We start from the raw sequence: 20,287 nt of genomic DNA, 5'->3' as shown, positions 1-20,287 counted from the left end.
ATATTTATAAATATTCATAAAAAGGGAAATCGGTGGAATCTAATACTTGGAAAGGGCCATAAATTAGAAAGGCAAAAGGGCACTTCCTGAGTTATCGTCATCACGAGAATGTGTAATATGGACAAAAAGTCCAAGAGGTGTGAAATAATTTTATGTACAGAATAATATTCACAAAGTATTTTTATTTAGTTTTACATCAAATTAATTTAATAATAAAATGCATTATTATTTTTCTTACTTTTTATAAACAATGTTACCGGCTGTTCATTTACTGCCTCAGGTGTGTGATTTGACAATGGGCACCGACAGAGACAACAACTTTCGCAGGTTATATCATAAGCAAAAAATTCGATGCTTAAATTAAATTAAATTTCTTAAATTTAAGCTGCTTCCAAATTCGACGATCATGCCGCTAACGGCTTTTCTAATTATAATTTTCTGTAGAAATGATGTGTCAAAAAACTGGAAGTATACACACCAACCACGTATAACAATGATCAGAAAAACACATTAAAGAATTAAAAGTAATTTATTATTTAAAAATCAATATATTTTCCTTTTAAAAAATGTAATTAATGCATATTTGGCGCACTCCTCGTCTCTCTCCGCGTCTACCACTTTATTCAAAGGGTGAGCGAGTGAGTGCCAACTAAGTTTAAAAATTATTAATTGGTGTTGATAAAGGAACTATAAAACCTTCCGCAGTGTAAATAGTCTTCCATTTTTGTCGAGAAAAATAATGAAAAAAATGCAACACCACGAAATAAAATCCGAAATATAATTAAATTTTTAGAAAAAAAGGTGAGAAAGGAGAATCTGTTGGGCTTTGAGCTGTGATATAGCTGTCCTTTTGATGAATTATTTCATGCCCACTCTCTCTCTCTCTTCACACTCATATACGCTCTCACACAGTTCCAAAATCCCTAAAAACAAAACCCCCTTCTCTCTCTCTCTCTCTCTCTCTTTCGGGAAGCCCCCAACACCGAAATCCATTTCTTCATAGCTGCATTTTATTCAGATCTCAAGGTGGAAACTTTCCCAAAACCCCACTTGAAATCTTGATATTAGGGGAAGAGAGGAGTGAGTGTACAACTGAAGAACAGCATTTGCCACTGTGATTTGCTGCATCAAATGCCTCATGTGAGATGAGGAAGAAAGGCTATTCCTATTCCAACCTTCTTCTCCTCATTGCTTTGTTCATAGCCACACTCTCTCTCAGTGCCTCATCGCTTTCAATCTCACACAATGGAGCCCTCACAGACGCAGAAGCCTCGTACATCAAACAAAGACAACTTCTCTACTACAAGGACGAGTTCGGCGACAGAGGAGAGGAAGTAACCGTAGACCCTTCTCTCGTTTTCGAGAACAACCGCATCAGAAACGCTTACATAGCCTTGCAAGCGTGGAAGCAAGCCATTCTATCCGATCCCAAGAACCTCACCGGAGACTGGGTCGGTCCCAATGTCTGTAATTACACCGGCGTTTTCTGCGCTCCTGCGCCGGACAACCGCAAGATCCGCACCGTCGCCGGCATTGACCTCAACCACGGCGACATTGCCGGATACCTTCCGGAAGAACTCGGTCTGCTCGTCGATTTAGCGCTCTTCCACATCAACACCAACCGCTTTTGCGGCACAGTGCCTCACAAGTTTGACAAGCTCAAAATCCTATTTGAATTAGATCTCAGCAATAACCGCTTCGCCGGGAAGTTCCCCAACGTGGTGCTGCACTTGCCGAAACTCAAGTTTCTAGATCTGAGGTTTAACGAATTCGAAGGAACGGTGCCTAAAGAGCTCTTCGATAAAGACTTCGACGCGATCTTCATCAACGACAACCGCTTCGTCTTCGACTTGCCGGACAATTTTGGGAACTCGCCGGTGTCCGTGATTGTGCTGGCGAACAACCGTTTCCACGGGTGCGTGCCGGCGGGAATAGGCAACATGAAGAGGCTGAATGAGATTATTCTGATGAACAATAATTTCCGGTCATGTTTGCCGGCGGAAGTGGGGTTGTTGAAGAACTTGACAGTGTTCGACGTGAGCTTCAACCAGTTGTTGGGGCCATTGCCGGAGGCTATTGGAGGTGCGGTGAGTTTGGAGCAACTGAATGTGGCTCACAATATGCTCTCTGGGAAGATTCCTGAGAGCATTTGTAAGCTTCCAAATTTGCAGAACTTTACTTATTCTTATAACTTCTTCACCGGCGAGCCGCCCAAGTGTCTCGCCTTGCCGGCTTTTGATGACCGGAGAAACTGCTTGCCGGCGAGACCGTTCCAGCGTTCGGCTGCGCAATGTAAGCGGTTTTTGTCTCACCCTGTGGATTGCAACTCATTTAAGTGTAAGCCTTTTGTTCCTTCCTTGCCTCCTCCTCCACCACCGTCACCTGTTTATATTCCACATTCTCCCCCACCACCAGTTTACTCTCCGCCACCGCCTCCGCCTCCGCCAGTATACTCTCCACCACCGCCTCCGCCAGTGTATTCACCGCCACCTCCACCACCTGTGTACTCTCCACCGCCACCACCTCCTCCTCCACCACCGGTTTATTCTCCACCGCCGCCACCGCCACCACCTCCACCACCGGTTTATTCTCCACCGCCGCCGCCGCCTTCACCTCCCCCTCCGCCACCGCCGGTATATTCTCCACCACCACCACCGCCTTCTCCTCCCCCACCGTCACCACCACCACCTTCGCCGCCTCCTCCCGTGTCATCACCGCCTCCGCCACCATCGCCTACTCCATCGCCACCATATTGTGTAAGGTCTCCACCACCTCCGCCACCAAGTCCACCACCGCCGTCACCTCCACCAGCTCCGGTTTTCTCCCCACCGCCACCTGTGCCCTACTATTATAGCTCACCTCCGCCACCGCCGCCGCACTCGCCGCCTCCGCCACCACCTCACTCACCCCCGCCACCGGTTTATCCCTATCTATCACCGCCGCCACCTCCTCCAGTTCACTCTCCACCTCCACCAGTCCATTCACCACCACCACCTTGTATAGAATCACCTCCGCCACCACCTCCTTGTATAGAACCACCACCTCCACCACCATCCCCACCACCCTGTGAAGAGCATTCACCACCACCACCATCACCACATCCTGCTCCTTACCTACCACCACCATCCCCATCACCTCCACCACCCCCTCTTCTATATAGTTCACCACCACCTCCACCTCCCACTCCTGTTTATTACTACAATTCACCGCCGCCGCCGCCACCTGCGCCTGTATATGAAGGGCCTTTGCCACCTGTAATCGGAGTGTCATATGCATCTCCTCCTCCACCACCCTTTTATTGATTCTTTTGAGAACTTTTCTCCTCTAACCCCTTAGCAATCAAATCAAAAACATTCCAAGTTCACACTTTTATTATTGATATTGTTATTGCTGCCCATTTCTTCTTCCTGTGCCATGTCAAGTATGCAAATGCGACTCTCGTCGCATGTTTAGGGGCAGAGAGAAACAACAAGGGTTTGTCTAAGGCTGCATGTTTTCAATAGAGAAAAGGTTACAGTGGATTCAGGTAAGAGGAGAAAGTCTCTCCATATTGATTTGAATTGTTATGGATATTCGAGTTGTGAAATAAAAATGGCAGAGAAAGAGTAGGTTGCAGAGAAAAATGTGTATGTATAGGGATCAATTTGGAGACCATAGTTTCAGGGTTGCAAAGACAGTGGCACTTCTGCTGCTGCTGCATGTTTGTGGAGTTTATTGTTATTGTCTCTCTTATATCATACTTTTTTTACTTTTTTTAATTTTGTTTCTTTTGCTTTGCAATTTATAGTATAATTTATGAACATTTTACATGTATTGATTTTCTGAATTGAGGTCATTCCTTTCTCTTCTCAGTGTCTCAAAATATTTCTCTGCTATGGGAATGTTGTGTGTGCTTTTGCTTCACTTACCTGCATTTGTATTGTTAATGAGACTAGCATACTTTCTCATATGACCAGTATGTGTTTGTTTGCACCTTTTGGAGCAATACGCCTTAATATGGTTTTAGCAAAATTTCATTCTATCCATTATCTTTGCAAAAAGTAAAAGAGAAACATTTTCTATGTAAATTCGTTTACAACATTACGAAATGAATAAGATGTTATGAAATTTGTTTAGCCTAAGAATTAATTGCAGTTGGGCCTGTAATTATGGTGGTGTTATCAAAGATTATGCTTGCGGTTTGAAATGGTCCTCAATCTTGGATCGAGGTTTTGTGACTGCAGGTCCACATTTCAGGTCTCCATGGTGGGACCTGAATAGCCATCCCAAGAACCACATTTCATTTATTTAATTTGATGAACCCTTCTTTTTCACTTGATTAGCGGTATCGTTTAAGATTACACCCCATGTGCACCTTTCGTCACAACTCTCATATTTGAATTCAAATCTGTTTACTTTATGCACACTATTTCCCCATTGGATTTGATTGTGGACATAAATCCTGTTAAGCTTGTGAAAGCTCATTCCGGTTTTAAGTTTCCTTCTCATCATCCCATCTTTAATAAAACTCAACCTTGCTTTTGTCATAAATAACTATACGTTGCTTTTACACGGTCATAATTTATCCTCAAATTAAGATTTAAATCACATTACTTTAAATTTGTTTTCAAATGAAATTAATTTTACAAAATCAAAATCCTAAATTAGAGTTTGTCATTTGGAAGTTGGAACATACACTTTATATCTATTCTAATAGCTTTTGTCTTTTACGACCAAAGAAAAAAAAATCTTTTGTCTTTTGCTTTCTGTTGGTTGTTCCTCTTGTGTGTTACCCTTTTCATCCTCCGCTTCCCTCCCTCGGGTGTTGTCCACGAAATTAGTCTCACAATAAAAGTAAAGCCAAGATGAAAGTGAAACTTTTGTTTTGAACGGGGAAGAAAGTGAAACTAAATCCAAATCAAATGAAGTTACTATTTCATGCTTATCTATTTGAATCCCAATTTTGTAAATTATTCACAAATTGAGATAACTTCTCTAGCCTAAGTAAGTTTAGGATATTACTCATTCTTCAAAAGGGACCTTGGAATTGCAAGGAACACTTTGTTCTATATAATATTACTCAGAACCACGTGGAGTGGGATCAATGTTTTTTCTCATCAAGGGCCCTCAGTTTTCATGGCAACCTCTTTACAAAGAAAGTTTCCACTTCTTTCTATGGTACATTGTAGTTCATTTTCTTTTTCCTTTTTTTTTCTTTTTTTTCTTGGAAGAGACACGGAGTTTAATAGAAGACAGCGACTTTTCCTTCATATTAGGGTAAAAAGGAAAGTGGCATCTAATGAATTTGTTTGCACTTAAAAGAAAATTGTACATTGCGGTTGCTATTTGCGCTTTAAAATGTACTTGCTTTAACGTGTTTGCGAGGGGATTTTATGCACTTTTTTTCATACACATAAGTACCCACTTATTGGAACAGAAAAAAAATAGCTGGATTCATTAAACTAATTTGAACTTCTATACGATACTGAATTTTTTATACACCATTTAATTTAAAATGCATGACAAGAATTTCCCTTTTTAAAATTTCTAGATGGAGAAGGCAACTTTGTAGCTTGAGTCACTTTCTCAACAATGGAAACCATGGCAAGTGAGAAGAAAGTTCTATATACCTTGGTGGGTTTGGCCTTTCAATGAACTCTCCATACCCTTTATGTTAGGGGAAGTAAGGAAGTGGAAAGAAGTAAAAGCATGCAACTTCCACTTGTCCTAGCTACCCTTGGCTAAAAGGAAAATTGCAAAACAAGCAGGGCATATCCCACCACCAAAGGGATAGTGACGTAAATGATAGGGGCCCTCCACATATAAATTCACATGGCCTGCAAAGGCTTTTCACATCCAACATGTAATGAAAAATATTAATGTTAGAAGTTGGTTGACTTGTTCTATGCCTCAACCCGGGACATTACTATTCATTTAATTAGGCTTCTAGGACAGCCTGTGATTAGGTCAAGCATATTTAATGGCATTTCATAAAGTGACTCATGATATTGACCCCATTGTCACATTAAAAAGAACAGACGAGTCTCTGTTTCAAGCAAGAAAAAGAAAAATGCTCCTAAGAATTTATTTTAAAAATATACAGGAATTTTGTTTTTCCAAATCAACTGAGATTTACCACTACCCTTTTACAGATACCCACTATATAAAAATCTTTAATAACATTAAGATCCAAATTTTCTGTTGTTCCTATTGTGATCTGATTAGCTAGAGAAGACACTAGATATGGCATATTGCAATCAAGCTTAGTTTAGTACTAGTATTTTTTTCAGTGTTCCCAATAAAGGAACACTATTTAATTATTTTTTCCACAAAGAAAAGCAAAATGAGGGGTAATCAAAGAGAGAGTTAACTCTTTTAATTCTGTAGGTAATTCATTAATTGATGAGGGGCAAGAGGGTGGGCAGTGCCAACTAATTCATATATGCATACACCTAATCATAGGCATTATTCATGGGTGCACAAAATGTAAAGGCAATGCTGACAGGTAGGGGTTTGTATAGTGTAATAATAGTTTAAGTAAGTACCTGTGGCATTTTTGAGCAACCTATTTTTTTCAGTTTCCATTTTCCGCTAATCCAATAATTGAGAAGTGCACTCACATAAATGAAAATGGAAAAACTGACACTGTAAAAGATATAACAGCAACTTAGATGAAATAGAAAAAGGACAATTTAAATTTCCCTCAAGAGGTGTAGACATTTTTGCCGCAATTGATGGTCAATCTGAAAGTCACAATTCAGTTACCTCAGTTCCTACTTGCTATTCTTTTCGTTAGGCCCCGCAAATATTCAAATAATAATAAAGAAAAGGGTGTTGAGAAAAATAAAACCTTGGAAAATGATGTTAGCACCCATTTTTGTTTGGATTTTGATGTATAAAGCATAAGAATATGACCCATTAAAATTTCAACATTGAGAGTGTTTGCTCGTGATTTGCGTATTTGGTTTATAATTCTATATTACATTGACAAGCTCGGGTCATTTATTATGTAATTCTATTTACATAATTTGGATTGAAGAAGATTATAAATATGGTATTTGAAATTAAATAGTTCCTTCTAACATTAGATTAGGACAATTTCATGTTTTATTCATAACATTCGGAGTGTTTTTGTATAAAAATTATTATTAACTTGTGAATAAAACTATTTTTTGAGAATTTTTTGTAACATATAATTATTTAACTTTTAGATTAACTTTAAAGCCCTGCATACGCTTGTATGTTTAAAAGTACATACTTTGCGTTTCTCTCATGATATCAAAAGCACTACAAATACTAATAATTTCATTAGAACAAGTGAAGAAAAAAGGTCATATGCAGCACTCGTGATAATAATCTGCATAAACAAGTCACCGGCAAGATTCGCGTGATTTCCTATTTCATTGTTTTCTCTTGTTTACACTTTACACACATTTTCTTTCACTGCAATATTTTATCCAAATCAAAAGTCTCTAATATTAAATGTATTTTGATAAATCTAATGTATTTCAGGTGAAAAGGACTATATATGCAAACTAGAGTGTTAATAAGTATTTAACAATTTTGTTAATCTCACATCTTATAATTGAGTTTAAATATTCAAAAATATGAAATTTTATTGAACAAACAAAACATTTATTGCATTCAAGATATAAAAGTGTAATAAATAATTTTTTAATAAAATATTATTATTAATTGTTTAAACTCAACCCTATGGATTAAAGTTATATTTTTCAATATTGGAAAGGAAAATTGTGTCCCATACTGAATCTAGAAAGTTGTAAATTGAAAGATTTGGATTTTCAAAGAGAGAGTTTATCATGTCATTAAGTCAATCCTTAATATCATTGCTTATGAGTTATGGCTAATCTATCTTTATCAAAGGCCCAATAATTTAAGGTCTCTATAGATGGTTCGTTCTAAGGCCCTTCAATTTTGGTCAATGCCCAGCAATTTGTGTGGTTATAGACTTAAGATTCCATTATCATTGTTTAAAGTTTTCAGGCTTTTCCTTTGATCATACAATTGTACTTTATAGGCTTCAAACCATTGGATGAACCTTGGAAGCCATTTAGTGGAACTCTGTGTTTTCGCCACTAAAGAAGATTAAAGTCAAGCCCATAATTTTTTTTTTTTCCAATCAAGCAATTAAGGCATAACCATGCAACAAAAGTTGGCTTGTAAAATTGTTACTATCACTATGAGATCTTTTAAAATGATATGTAAAATTATCTGTTGACCTTTGAAAAAAAAATCTATTTGCCTGTCTATTTATAGATTTAAGATAATATTAATTATTATTTTTTAATCACATCTTTATTTTTATTTAATTTTTAAATACTTTACATGTTTATTGTAATGAGAGAAATAATAGTAAATGTCATTAAATAGTTAAAAATGATTTTAATATAGTCAAAATATTAACCTTTTTTTTAATACATGTGTTGTTATATTATGAATAAACAAAGAAAATTTGAGGTAATATTGTATTTGATTATAAATATTGTTCTTAATTTTTACTTTTCATGATGAACATTAGGAGACTAAGGATACATACAAACAGATACCTTGATTCTTATCAAGGACTAATTTATTTTCACACTGGGAACCATTAGTATACGACTTTAAAATATTGACATATCTCTGATAATCCAAAGTGACTAAAAAATCTACTCTTTCAAAATTTTCTCTATCAATTTTCAGCATAAGAAAGTGTTCATAACTTCTGAGAGTTTCATAGGCCCAATACGAAAAAAAAAAGTTGGTGATACATTGTGAGTTTCTTAGTTGGGCCTCTATTGTTGGGCTGTTTTGTTAGTGCTTTCGGTTTTTCATTCTGGATCAAAACATTGGTTAAAATATATTCTGGATCAAAACAGAACAAATCTGAAGAAAAAACACTTCAAAAAATAATTTTGCCCACGACCAAAAAATATTTTAAGAAATATAGTTTGCTAACATTCCCATTTTAGAAAACAAATACGAGTATAATAACTTTCTAGCACGGCTACAGATATTAAGATATCATACATTATTTAAAAATATTATTTAGAATATTTTTTAATTATTTTCATTTAAGATAACTTTTAATGTTAAATTAAGCTTAATTTATTTATAATAGTGTATTAAAATTTATCTACTCTTAATGTTAAGCCATATCCTAAGAGCTTCCCATTCTAATTACAATCTCAAGTGTTAGATCTAAGTCCACTTTTAATAATAAGCACTTAACATTATTTACACCATTTAATAATGTTATATAAACTATAATTATACTGATATTTTGTATAAAAAAATAATCAAATGGAACATATATTTTGTAGGTTACTTATATAATCTTTCAAAAAACAGAAGGTCTTTAACCTGTTGAAATTTGGAAACTTGAATAACGTCATGGTGAATTTGGTCACACCTGTTTGTCATTTTCCCTCTCCTTTTTCTTCTTTTGGTAGAAATTAACAAGAAACGTTTTCTGCTTTTAATTTTAATTATAATTTATGTCAAAGTTTTATGATTTATCCAAGACATGTGGGGCATCCTTCATTCGGCGTGACAGGTAAATTGTGTGTTAGAGTGAGACACAAAATCCTTTTCATTCTGTTAAGAGATCATCGACCTTAGACTTTGGGAACCACATGATGACCCTTAGAAACATGTTTCTTAGCTAATGAATGACATGACATTGTGAAACTTAGATATATAATTTTATTATAAGGTGAGAAACTAAGAAATTTTATATGACTTTATGCGTAAAGGTTAATCGAAGTTAAATGATTCGTATACATAACAATCGTGTCAGAAAATTGCGAATGAATTCTCCAAATGTTAAGTGCATGAGAAGTTGCTTGTAAGTAATTCTCAAATACAAGTTCTCAGTAATGTATAATAATTTATTAATTTGTGTAAATAACTTATAAAATAAAACAAGAAAAGCAAAGAAATATGTCATATTGCTAAACACTTTAGCATTATAATTTTGTTTGACAAAAAATAAATTATTGATATGAATATTCAAAATCTATATCAATATAATATATCATATTAACATATAATTTCCTTAGTACAAAATATTAACTGACACATCAAATGTTATACTGCGTTATATCATTAGCATAAATTCATAATTTTATAGTAACAACTTAGTTTTTATTAAATAATTTTTCTTTAACAAAGAAAATTCTAGTGTATAAATTTCTGTTAATTAATAAATGATAATTTTTTCTGTAGTATTGGGAGATGGAAATGTTCTACTTGGAGCATTTCTGAACATTATTGATAGCATAGGAAACAACGTTAATTAGCGTCTAAGGTTTAAAAAGGAACACAAATTTTATTTTAAGCAAAAAGCTCCAAAATAAGAATTTTGTTGGGTAGTGCACATTAAACAATATTTCTTTCAACTTTCATGTTTCATTATTTAAGATTTAGTGCATATTTCGAAATTAATTGAAATTATGTTATGTTATATTTCAACATAAAAGTTATAATTTATAATAATTAAAATAAATTTACATATATTACTGAGCACATTGATCAAGTGAATAAATTGTTCTCTTTTTAATACAATTATATTAAATATTTAGAGATAGACTTTCACTGCTCATAATAATTCTACTTGTAATTAAAAAAAACGTATGAATAAATTTGACAGTAATTTAAAGACACATTATTTAACTCTTTTATGATGAATAAATGTATAAAGTGAGTTAATTTAAAATAATAATGAATAAAACTTTATTTGATCATTTTATATTCCTTTGTGGTCTTTATAAGTGATGGAAGTAGTGAACCAGACAAACACGTTATTGTTATCTGCTTCACCCTTTCTGAAAAATAAAGTCCTTTTTACTTGTCTTATTATTTGGGTTTAAGTCACGTTCGGATTATTCTGTAACTATGCGTGTGATGGACAATAATCAAAGTGAATTTTAATTATTCAGTTGAAATTATTATGCATATGCTATGAGCATTTAGATTAGGTACTTTTTTTTATTTTTATATGTATAAATGTCAAATTCCTCACAGAATCCTTATCTCTAATTGCATTTTCAGTTATTCTATGGTCAGAATCGGAGCATTGAGAAGAAGCATACATTCCCTTTTGCCACTATTGATGTTTATGTGTGCGTGAGATACCGAAAGACAGTGTTCACTTGCAGAATTGCAGAAAAATGGACCACTCTTTATTTCCCTTTTAGAACATCAAACAATAATGGATGGACAACGTGCTTTCAGTGCCCAAATCCACTAGTTTAAAAGAACCTTTTCTTCCCAACATTGGACCTCCCTAATTTACGTACAACACTCAAATTATCAAGGGATTCAAACCAATTTGTATTTGATATTATCATGCCAAACAAAAACAAAATTCAGTACAAAGAAATAAAATTAAGAGTATGGATCAGTGCAAAATTATTTAAGTCTCTATATTATGTTTTTGTTTTCTTATTTTACAAGTATTTTATAAATAAAATCAACTTTAAATTAAAAAAAAAATAGATTTTGACTTTTTTACTTTACATGTCTTTTAATGAACTATCTGACTCATTTGAACTAACCTATCACGGATGATAAACTTGAATAAACCTAGCTAAAATAGTCAAAATTCAATTTGAGTTTGCATAAGTGGTGTCCAAATTAACAAGGCCCTTTAAAAAAGCTTTACAAAGCTCAAATTTATTTTAAATTTAATTAGATTGAGTACTAAGAATATCTAAATTTACTCTAAACTCAAATTTTAAAGTTCAATTCTTACATTTTATCTTGTGAATTTAAACAAACTTATTTTTATCGACTTTACATGTATCTTTGAAAAATTAAAATTTAATTAATTAAAAATACACTTTATTAAAAAATATATATGATTTCTGATTTAGATCTTCACAAATTAAACTTTATTGTTTACATTCAATATATATTCTTTCCACCCTTGTAAAGAGAAAAGAGTAAAAGTGATTCGTTTTAAAAAAAAGCCGAAAATATATAACTTTCATGGTAAATTATAATTTATTACATATAAGAACTTGAAAATCATGAAGTTGAGAAGTCAAAATGGGAAAAATAAAACTCAACAACCTCTTGCAACGTCAAAAGTCATGTTGCAATTAATGTGGCTACATGCACGCAACAAGAAACAATCATAGAGAGTCCCATTATCAATCAATGTTATTATACCAAACACATAATAATGTCAATATCTAGCATGAAATCAATCATTCAATTCAGCGTGAAACAAACACTATAATCTATCTTCACACTCATTTAACGCCTGGATGCTACTCAATGATTACTATGATTATGATCCTTATACCACCAACCCTCCTAGCAGCATGCCAACTTGCTTTTGTTCATTTGTCTTATAATTAAAAACACCCATTAATTAATTTACATTTAAACACATTATCGCTTTCTAAATTTTTGGAAAAGTGTACAATAAAAAAGTATTATTTATTAAACACAGATACGTAGAAGAAAAGTACGTGCTTATGCTTGTAAGAAACACAAATATCTGTCCCATTTGGGGTTATGTAAGCACAAATAAAATATATGTATAAAACAAGATAAAACTATTGTGATTAAATAATAAAAAATATGTATAAGTGAGGTAAAAAATGTTGAAGTGGAGGAATAAAATAATTGTGATGGGAAGAATAGTTACCTCGAAAGGAACAACAATTGGAAGGGAAAAGAAAGTGCACGAATTAGCTTAAGCTTACGGCGGGAGAAAAGAAGCAAAAAGCTAAGAAAGAAAGCAAAGAAAAACCACCGAAAAGCAACCTTTTACCTATGTGTCGATGTCTCTAAGTGTCTTTGATCTTATTCATCATTTTTAACACACCCAACAAACACATGCACCACCAATTCTCTCTCTGTGTTTTGTTGTCTCTCTCAATGGGGGAGAGAGAGAGAGATTGTAAAGCCTGTCCATGAACGATTCAGTGTGTTATTGATGACCCTTCTTCTTCAATTCTCTTCTCCAATATGCTTTTGATCTTCAGGTATTGCTCATCACATTCCTTGATTTGTTTCATTTTTCTTTGTTTCCATCAACTCCATTTGCACCTCACAATTTATTTCAAATAGCAATAAACTCTTATCCCATTACATGAAGTGGGATATATGCACCTTACAATTGATTAACGATTTCATTATTTTTTTTTCATGTAATCTATGAACTCTTGCATTTGTTGCTTTGATCATGAAATATGAATTCTCAGTAGTTTCATGCTTAGCATTCTACTCTGTCAATGCTTTCATAGACAAGCTTATCTGTTTTTGTTTTATCTTTCATTAATCTGTGGCCAGTATTTCTGTTGTTGAATGTGTTCAGAATTGGAACCATTTTTCATCATTCTGTGAAATATTTTTTTCTATAAACTATTATAGTTTGTAACAAATACAGAACAGCTAATATATATATATATATAACACGCATAAGTCCGAACGATGTCTTGTTTGCCGAGAAAATCACAAAGGGGAAATAAACCAAAATTTGGACGCTTACTTCGAGGTAAAGGAAAAAAATCTCTCAATTTGTTTTTTGGAAAATATCTCAGCACAAAAGATTTTTTTTCCATATTCAAAATTTAATTTCATTACTCATCCTACTTGCGTTTCTTTATCCTTTTAAATTTCAAAATTGATAACTGGTATTAATTGAATTATTTATAGTTTAAGAATCTTAACAGGCTTCTTGATGAATTAGTCATTAAATTGCTAACTTATTAATCAAATTACTACTAAAATGGTTAACAGTTGTTAACGGATATTATTTATTTGTATAAAGTCACTTTACCCTTTCTCTCTCCTTCCCCCTCTTTTTTTTTTTTTGCTCTCAAAGACAACCCTCAAACACTACTAAGGAAAAACACGATAGTGATAACAAATGACGTGAAAAAGTTGTTTCACTTTTTTCCAACAAATAAAACTTAAAAAAGTAAAGAAAAAAAAATCATGATAAACTGTAGCTAGTAAATCTTCCATGATGAAAAGCCTTCTTAATGGAATATAATTTTGGTAATATGAATGTAAATCCACCAAAAAAACTTGCTTTTCTATAAAAGCATTTTATATTATTAAACATAAAAATATACCATATAATAATACTAATAACAAAAGGCAGTGGGCACAAATATGTGTGAATTTTTTTCGAAAGAATCTTTGGAAAAAAAAATTCTTGTCGAAATTCACAAAAACAATGCTTTCGTGAAACATACCATATTCCACTTGAAGAAGCTGGAGGCTTTGAATTCAATGCACACTTCGGGTAAGACTTTAATGAACGAAGGAATGTTCTATTGAATATTTTTTCGGGATTAGATTAATTTTTTGCTAAGTGAATTATATTCAATGAAGTCATTGAAGGAGGAGAAGAGAAACATAGACAAATATGATGGAATTTTACTCCTAGGCCAAAGAAAAGGGAATTTTAATAATATGGTAGGCATACCAATAAATTTGGGGTTTAGTGTTTTAGTCTATGATGATAGGTAAGATAATGCATGGCCAAAAATATAAATCTCAGATGGGTAGGACCAAGTGAAAATAACTATATTATTCTATCAATTACGTGAAGATAAAGTGACCAAGAAAGCTAATTGTTGTTCTTTTAAATATTTTGTTTGATTCGAGGCATAGATGAAAGGTGATAAATTTTCCATGACAATGGCGAGTCTTTTCATGCATTCTACAGTGCAGGGGAGAAGAATAGAAGATCTTGATTAGTGGGGTGGAGCCCATTTCTTCAATCTGTGATCCATTCATGCACTGTGAAGTAGCAATATTGCTTTGTTGAAGAAAAGATGGAGAGTGGTGAAGGCAATAGTAGTAACCAGAGGTGTGCACTGTTCAAGGATTCTTCATGGTACAGTCAATTCACAAATGCATCCAATCCATGGATGGCAAGATATGTGTATGGTTTGATTTTCTTAGTTGCCAATCTCTTGGCTTGGGCTGCTCGTGATGAACTTTCTAGCATTACTGCTTTAACACAACTTAAGGGTAAGATTGCTTAAATCCTTGAAGTGAATTAACTTTTATTTCCCATTACCATGACATTAAGTTTTATGCTATTTTCACATTTGACTATGCCATTTGTATTCTATGATAGAAATTTTTTTCTTCTTGACACGTTGGCACATGTTATCAACATACTCTTTTTAGCATATTTTTTATTAGTTAAGATTTATGTGAAACTAATTAAATTATATAACACGAGTCTCACTTTTAATTTAACAGTTTCACACTTTCACTAGAGGTTTAAAGTGTCTTGCTATAGCATAATATATTCTTTTAATGCCTACAGCAAAGTCTAACATAGATTGCACCCACAGGGTTAAAAGGATGCAAGGTTGGCAAAGACTGTTTGGGTGCAGATGGTGTTTTGCGTGTGAGCATGGGTTGTTTTGTATCCTTTTCCCATTTCAATTATACATTATGCATCAAATCCGGTTTATAAAGCCCTTGTTGTACAATAAGGTATGTAGAAATGAAATAAAACTAAGCATTATACTAAACACTAATTAATTATTGATCTATAATATTTATAATACCATGTAGATTGAACCTTAATTCTTGATCAGTTATTTTATATGATAATGTTTTGGTCAACTGCTGGCACTTCTAAATTGAACGAAGGAAGAGATACATGGCATTCTGGATGGTGGTTGGTCAAGATTATTCTTTGGGTATTCGTCACAATTTTCCCATTTTTACTCCCTTCTGAGTTGATTGAGCTATATGGTTGGTAAACCTTCCAAGTATTATGCATCCTCTTTGATATAAATAAGGGTTTGTGTAAGTTACCTCATGGGATAAATAACTCCATCTTAGGTAAACTAATGAAGTTAAGACGTTGTATTAAAATTGTATGAATTTTATAGACAGCCTCATTAGTCCATCATGGATAGAGTTATGTCTTCCATGGGGTGACTTAGACAAATCCTATAAATAGTGTTGCTTGTACTACCTTTGAAAATTGTTCCTCTTACATAATGTTTTTTTTGGGGGCAGGGGAGATTGCACATTTTGGTGCCGGGTATACTTTTTACCCCTACCAAATTATTTCACTATATCTTGTTTTAGACTTACATGTGATTGTTTTTAACTGTCTGTATCTTTTTCAGGGTTTTCCTCCTAATTCAACTAATAAGCATAATCAGCTTCATTACATGGCTGAATGATTGTTTCAGCTCTGAAAAATATGCAGAAAGATGGTACGTTTTTCTATGCTACAAAGCTAATTGAAACACTAGCTTTTCTGAGTATGAAAAATTATGTATGTATGTCTGTGTGTTTATGTTTGTTTAATTGAATTAATTATACATTTTACAATATTAAATAATTTTTAATTTATTATTAAATTTCAATTTAACAATACGTGTACAATGCACAAAATGCTTTCATGATATGTTTACATTAATTTTCAATTTCTGGGCAGCCAAATACAGGTGATGTTATTTGCAACTATTTCATACTTTATATGTTTGGTGGGGATCATTTTGATGTACATTTGGTATGCGCCAAAGCCATCTTGCCTCCTCAACATTTTCTTCATCACTTGGACCCTGGTACTTCTCCAACTCATGACAAGTATATCGCTACACCCAAAAGTACGCTCTATTTGCAGGTCCCTTTTGCTTGCTCAGATCACATGATCTTCCATTAATATAATAACTTTATGAGGAGTTTCATTCTATTAATAGGTAAATGCTGGCATTCTAAGTCCAGGGTTGATGGGCCTTTATGTTGTCTTCCTTTGTTGGTGTGCAATTAGAAGGTAGGGATTCCAATCTTTGCTTTACTTTTGGCTTGTGTTGATATAGCTGGCCAAAGCATGTGGCTTCTAATATGTAGACCTTTTTATTTGGCAAATGCTAAGAGTGGAATCAAAAATGAGTTTTTTAATTGAAAGTATGAGAATCCACTCCTTACATGATTCTTAATGCACTCTGAACATGAATTTTAATAAAAAAAATGATTTATTAAGTTTTAGTATCTTTAGAATACTTCTTAACAAGAACCCTTTTTATTTTTGTGAGTCCTCTTAATTTATTGTCTTCATTTTAATTTTGAATTTGAGCTTTAAAACATATTTGTGCATGCAGTGAACCTGCAGGAGCTGACTGCGTCAGGGAGTCAGAATCTGCAAACAAAACAGACTGGCAAAGCATCATTGTAATATTTACTATTTCATGTTCAAATGAAGTATGAACTTAAATGTTGGACTTGCTCTTTACTCTTTAATCATGATAACTGTGAATCAAGAAATATTTATGTCGATTATGTATTTCAGTATCTTGTTGCTTACTTGATGATATTTTTCTCTGCTTGCTTTGTATAATATGCAAAATCGTGAGTCTCTGGTCCAGTTATATATGCTCATCACCCTTGAATATATGATTTGTTTTTGGATTTGCATCTTCTTCTTATGTTAATAACTAATGCGATAATGTCACATTATTAAAATGGCTTTTATATTGTATCTTTTTCTCTTAACATGATAAAATCTAACAATAGAAAGTCCAATTTCATTTCTTTTTTGGCTTTGTTGTAATTTATACTTTTTTCTTCTAAAGGGTTGGTAATTTTATTTTCTGAACCATTAAAATGCATTACCTCGCATTACTTCTTTATTGTTGGCCAACATATGACGATGACTATTGGCAGAGTTTCGTTGTTGCGATACTAGCAATCGTTGTGGCAACATTTTCTACAGGCATAGATTCCAAATGCTTTCAGGTTTGTTACAGAATCTATATTGAATTTTGATATCAAGTTCTCCAATGCATATATATATCTGACCAATCCTTACAGTTCAGGAAGAGTGATGCGCCAGGAGAAGATGATGTTCCATATGGTTATGGCTTCTTCCATTTTGTCTTTGCCACAGGAGCAATGTATTTTGCAATGCTATTGATTGGATGGAATAGTCACCATTCAATGAGAAAGTATGATCCTACCCTACATGTAATAGGCTCATAACATATTTTGTGCATCTTACTTGGATTTCTTGTTTTGCTTTGTCACCCAAAAGAAAAATAAAGGAAATGCATTGCATTTGTAATTATTAATAGCCAAACGATCATATACAAATCTAGATGCTACCTAACCCAATAAATGTGGTACCCGTGAGGTTTGAGAGGCGTATTATTTTCTGTGACATAATATTGTCATTCTGGATCCGAGTACTTTATTATACTAATATAGTTGTCCGTATTGTCACTCCCAAAATGTTGTAGTAGCATGTTTAGTTGAAGCTTATTATCAATGAGTTTGAACTTATGTTACAAATGTTTATGAATTTATGCTTGTTTTAACGCAATTAGTGATGAGTTTTTCACGTTTATAGATTTTTTAACGAGTGTGAAAATAAGATGTAATGCCAATATTCTTCTGCAGATGGACAATTGATGTGGGCTGGACCAGCGCCTGGGTCAGAATAGTAAATGAATGGTTGGCAGTGTGTGTTTATTGTAAGTATATTTTTAGATGAATTACTCTCTGTTTTTTTTCTCCACGAAACTAGGCCTAGCAATATTATATCTGAATTTTATCTAAGCAAAACTAGAAAAAAGAAGAGTTATACAAATCTCTTTGTGACACATTCTTTATGGAATGAAACTTATTAAATTGAGGTGGGACCCACATTATTTATTTGAGAGAGAGTTTATTTGATAATAAATAGTGTATTAAAAAAAGTATGAGAAATTATGTAGCTGATTTTCTTTATGGAAAATTTTAAACTTAAGAGAGAGGGACTTTTTTTAATGCAAAACACAATGTGTGTAGTTTCTTGAGCAAAGTAAGCTTTTGTATTTCTACAGTATGGATGCTAGTAGCTCCAATCATATGGAAGAACAGACATGCTGAATCGACATGAGCATGAACCTCCCTGTTATCCAAGTTGTGGTTTGATATTGTGAGGATTAAGATCTTCATATATCTGATGCACATGTAGTGGACTCCTCCAGCTGCTCCTCCTCTCTCAGAAAGGGAAAAGAATTGCAAATGCAACACCCATGAAATTTTAAGTCAGAAGCACTGGTTCTGGCAATTCACATGAGCTGTTGGATTTGTTAGTCGAAGCCATGCAGTTTCTCACTCCAGCAAGGGATAGCACAAAGAAGTATACACCTTTTTACCTGTTCATTTTTTTTTTTTGGGTAACATTTTACCTGTTCATTTATCACTGATGGAATATAAAGTAACTTAACAACCATTTAGTAGATCCTGCCTATCACAAATTTCATTTATGATTTGTCAATTTATAGTATCAGTCACCAAATAATGATCATGTCACAAATAATAAACACTAAGTTCAACCACTTCAATATATATTGTTAATTGTTTACGGAGTATATTTTAAAGCATCACCTGGGTTAAAATCGTTCCTAGATTTTCAAAATTAGCGATTAGATTCCTTGTACCTACTTCAATATAGTTTTTTAACTTTTAACGGAAATAACCCCTCTATAGTGAGATTAAGTAATCAAGTTAGGGGTTTATCCACTTTTACATTATAGTGAATTAAAATCATGATATATTTCGTATTAAATAAAGAGAAAATTATTTAGTTATTCACCTATGAAAAGTCTTGTATATTTTTGAGTAAATTAAACCCTCCTTTCTCGAGAAATACTTAAATTACAATCGTCTCTCTTCTTACTTTAAAATATATACTCCCCTCTCTTGAAAAATATATATAAGTTACACTTTCGTTTATTTTAGCATTAAAAAAATCCCTTAACAAGGTGAATAGTTATGGAAGTGTCTCTCGAGAATATTTTTATTTTCTACAATTTTGAATATCCCATTATTAACGCTAGTATTTTAGAAAGTAAAATGAAGTTATACTTACTTTTATTAATAACTTTGAAAATTCATCTAATATCTTTATTTTATCGTCTAAGCTCCCAAATTTGATAATAGACGTTTGAAATAGCTATTAATCATGTTGAGAATCATTGCGCGGCGAAAAATATTTTAAAAAAAATGTTCATTTGTTTAAAACAAATGAACTCGAATGGGACCCTTATCTATGAATGGAGGAATGATTTTTTAAAATAAGAGGGAATGAAAATACCTTGGAAGAGAGAAATATAATTTAGTTTTTTTTTTTTCAAGTCGTTTGACGTGAACTTAATCTCATATGAAAAATGACGTGGTCCTCGTTCACTAGCAATTTATTCGAGGAGCTTTCATACGACTAGGCTTTGTGGGTGCAACTTCACCATCATGGTTAGCCCCAAGTCCCCACTACTAGACACCTTTTTGTTTTCTGTCCAAACACTAGCCACTAGCTGAACGG

General features: G+C 33.4%; 2 protein-coding genes across 5 annotated transcripts; both read left to right on the top strand.

Annotated features, from left to right (window-relative positions):
• Positions 1 to 844: 844 nt before the first annotated feature.
• LOC113867385 (leucine-rich repeat extensin-like protein 4) lies at positions 845 to 4,395 on the top strand. 2 transcript variants are annotated; one of them, XM_027502678.1, is made up of 2 exons: positions 849 to 2,511; positions 3,133 to 3,906. In XM_027502678.1, the coding sequence occupies exons 1-2, from the start codon at positions 1,146 to 1,148 to the stop codon at positions 3,300 to 3,302; spliced, it is 1,536 nt and encodes a 511-aa protein (XP_027358479.1). In that variant the 5' UTR covers positions 849 to 1,145; the 3' UTR covers positions 3,303 to 3,906. The 2 variants fall into 2 exon arrangements, with proteins under 2 accessions (XP_027358477.1, XP_027358479.1); XM_027502676.1 differs by having other exon boundaries at positions 845 to 4,395.
• Positions 4,396 to 12,646: 8,251 nt separating this feature from the next.
• On the top strand, positions 12,647 to 19,306 carry LOC113867118 (probable serine incorporator). 3 transcript variants are annotated; one of them, XM_027502150.1, is made up of 13 exons: positions 12,647 to 12,977; positions 14,617 to 14,979; positions 15,312 to 15,385; positions 15,561 to 15,720; positions 15,991 to 16,015; positions 16,104 to 16,193; positions 16,418 to 16,589; positions 16,683 to 16,756; positions 17,085 to 17,154; positions 17,647 to 17,718; positions 17,794 to 17,927; positions 18,379 to 18,452; positions 18,804 to 19,201. In XM_027502150.1, the coding sequence occupies exons 2-13, from the start codon at positions 14,781 to 14,783 to the stop codon at positions 18,857 to 18,859; spliced, it is 1,200 nt and encodes a 399-aa protein (XP_027357951.1). In that variant the 5' UTR covers positions 12,647 to 12,977; positions 14,617 to 14,780; the 3' UTR covers positions 18,860 to 19,201. The 3 variants fall into 3 exon arrangements, with proteins under 3 accessions (XP_027357951.1, XP_027357952.1, XP_027357953.1); XM_027502151.1 differs by having other exon boundaries at positions 12,692 to 12,977; positions 14,672 to 14,979; positions 18,804 to 19,306; XM_027502152.1 differs by lacking the exon at positions 12,647 to 12,977 and having other exon boundaries at positions 14,670 to 14,979; positions 15,321 to 15,385; positions 18,804 to 18,943.
• Positions 19,307 to 20,287: the final 981 nt, after the last annotated feature.

The sequence above is a fragment of the Abrus precatorius genome, unplaced genomic scaffold (assembly GCF_003935025.1).
Source record: "Abrus precatorius isolate BTA unplaced genomic scaffold, Abrus_2018 Scaffold5, whole genome shotgun sequence".
Taxonomy (NCBI): Eukaryota; Viridiplantae; Streptophyta; class Magnoliopsida; order Fabales; family Fabaceae; genus Abrus; species Abrus precatorius.
The sequence above is the reverse complement of the archived record's forward strand: the minus strand, read 5'-3'. Positions and strand labels throughout refer to the sequence as shown.

Excerpts from the sequence above, each read along its gene's own strand:
- LOC113867385 (XM_027502676.1), top strand. The coding sequence starts at position 1,146 with ATGAGGAAGAAAGGCTATTCCTATTCCAACCTTCTTCTCCTCATTGCT.
- LOC113867118 (XM_027502151.1), top strand. The coding sequence starts at position 14,781 with ATGGAGAGTGGTGAAGGCAATAGTAGTAACCAGAGGTGTGCACTGTTC. Across the intron at positions 14,980-15,311 it reads TGCTTTAACACAACTTAAGG|GGTTAAAAGGATGCAAGGTT; the intron begins GTAAGATTGCTT and ends TTGCACCCACAG. Across the intron at positions 16,016-16,103 it reads ATTGCACATTTTGGTGCCGG|GGTTTTCCTCCTAATTCAAC; the intron begins GTATACTTTTTA and ends TATCTTTTTCAG.